This window comes from Penaeus monodon, chromosome 28 (assembly GCF_015228065.2).
Source record: "Penaeus monodon isolate SGIC_2016 chromosome 28, NSTDA_Pmon_1, whole genome shotgun sequence".
In the NCBI taxonomy this organism is placed as follows: Eukaryota; Metazoa; Arthropoda; class Malacostraca; order Decapoda; family Penaeidae; genus Penaeus; species Penaeus monodon.
This window is the reverse complement of record NC_051413.1, coordinates 37,683,445-37,683,675: the sequence shown is the minus strand read 5'-3', so window position 1 is coordinate 37,683,675 and position 231 is coordinate 37,683,445. Positions and strand designations below refer to the sequence as shown.

Below are 231 nucleotides of genomic sequence, written 5' to 3'. Positions count from 1 at the left end.
AGGGCGGGGGCGGCGCCCTGACCAGCGTGCGCGAGGCGGACGACGTCCGAGTGCGAGGCGTCGAGGACGTTGGTGCCGTTGATGCTGATGACGATGTCGCCCACCTCCAGCCCGCACGTCTCCGCGGGCGTGTCGGGCTCGATGGCCGACACGACGACCGGACGCGACCCGTGGATCCGGAACCCGAACTCGCCCGACTCCCGACTCACGGTCACGGCCTTGTCCGATTCT

The 231-nt window shown here is 70.6% G+C and overlaps 1 protein-coding gene across 1 annotated transcript in view; it reads right to left on the bottom strand.

Annotated features, from left to right (window-relative positions):
• LOC119591570 overlaps positions 1–231 on the bottom strand; it is a 24,858-nt gene that overhangs the window by 4,158 nt on the left and 20,469 nt on the right. Inside the window, exon 6 of the mRNA XM_037940332.1 lies at positions 23–229. Within this exon, the coding sequence (XP_037796260.1) occupies positions 23–229 (207 nt within the window). The remainder of the gene's footprint in view (positions 1–22; positions 230–231) is intronic.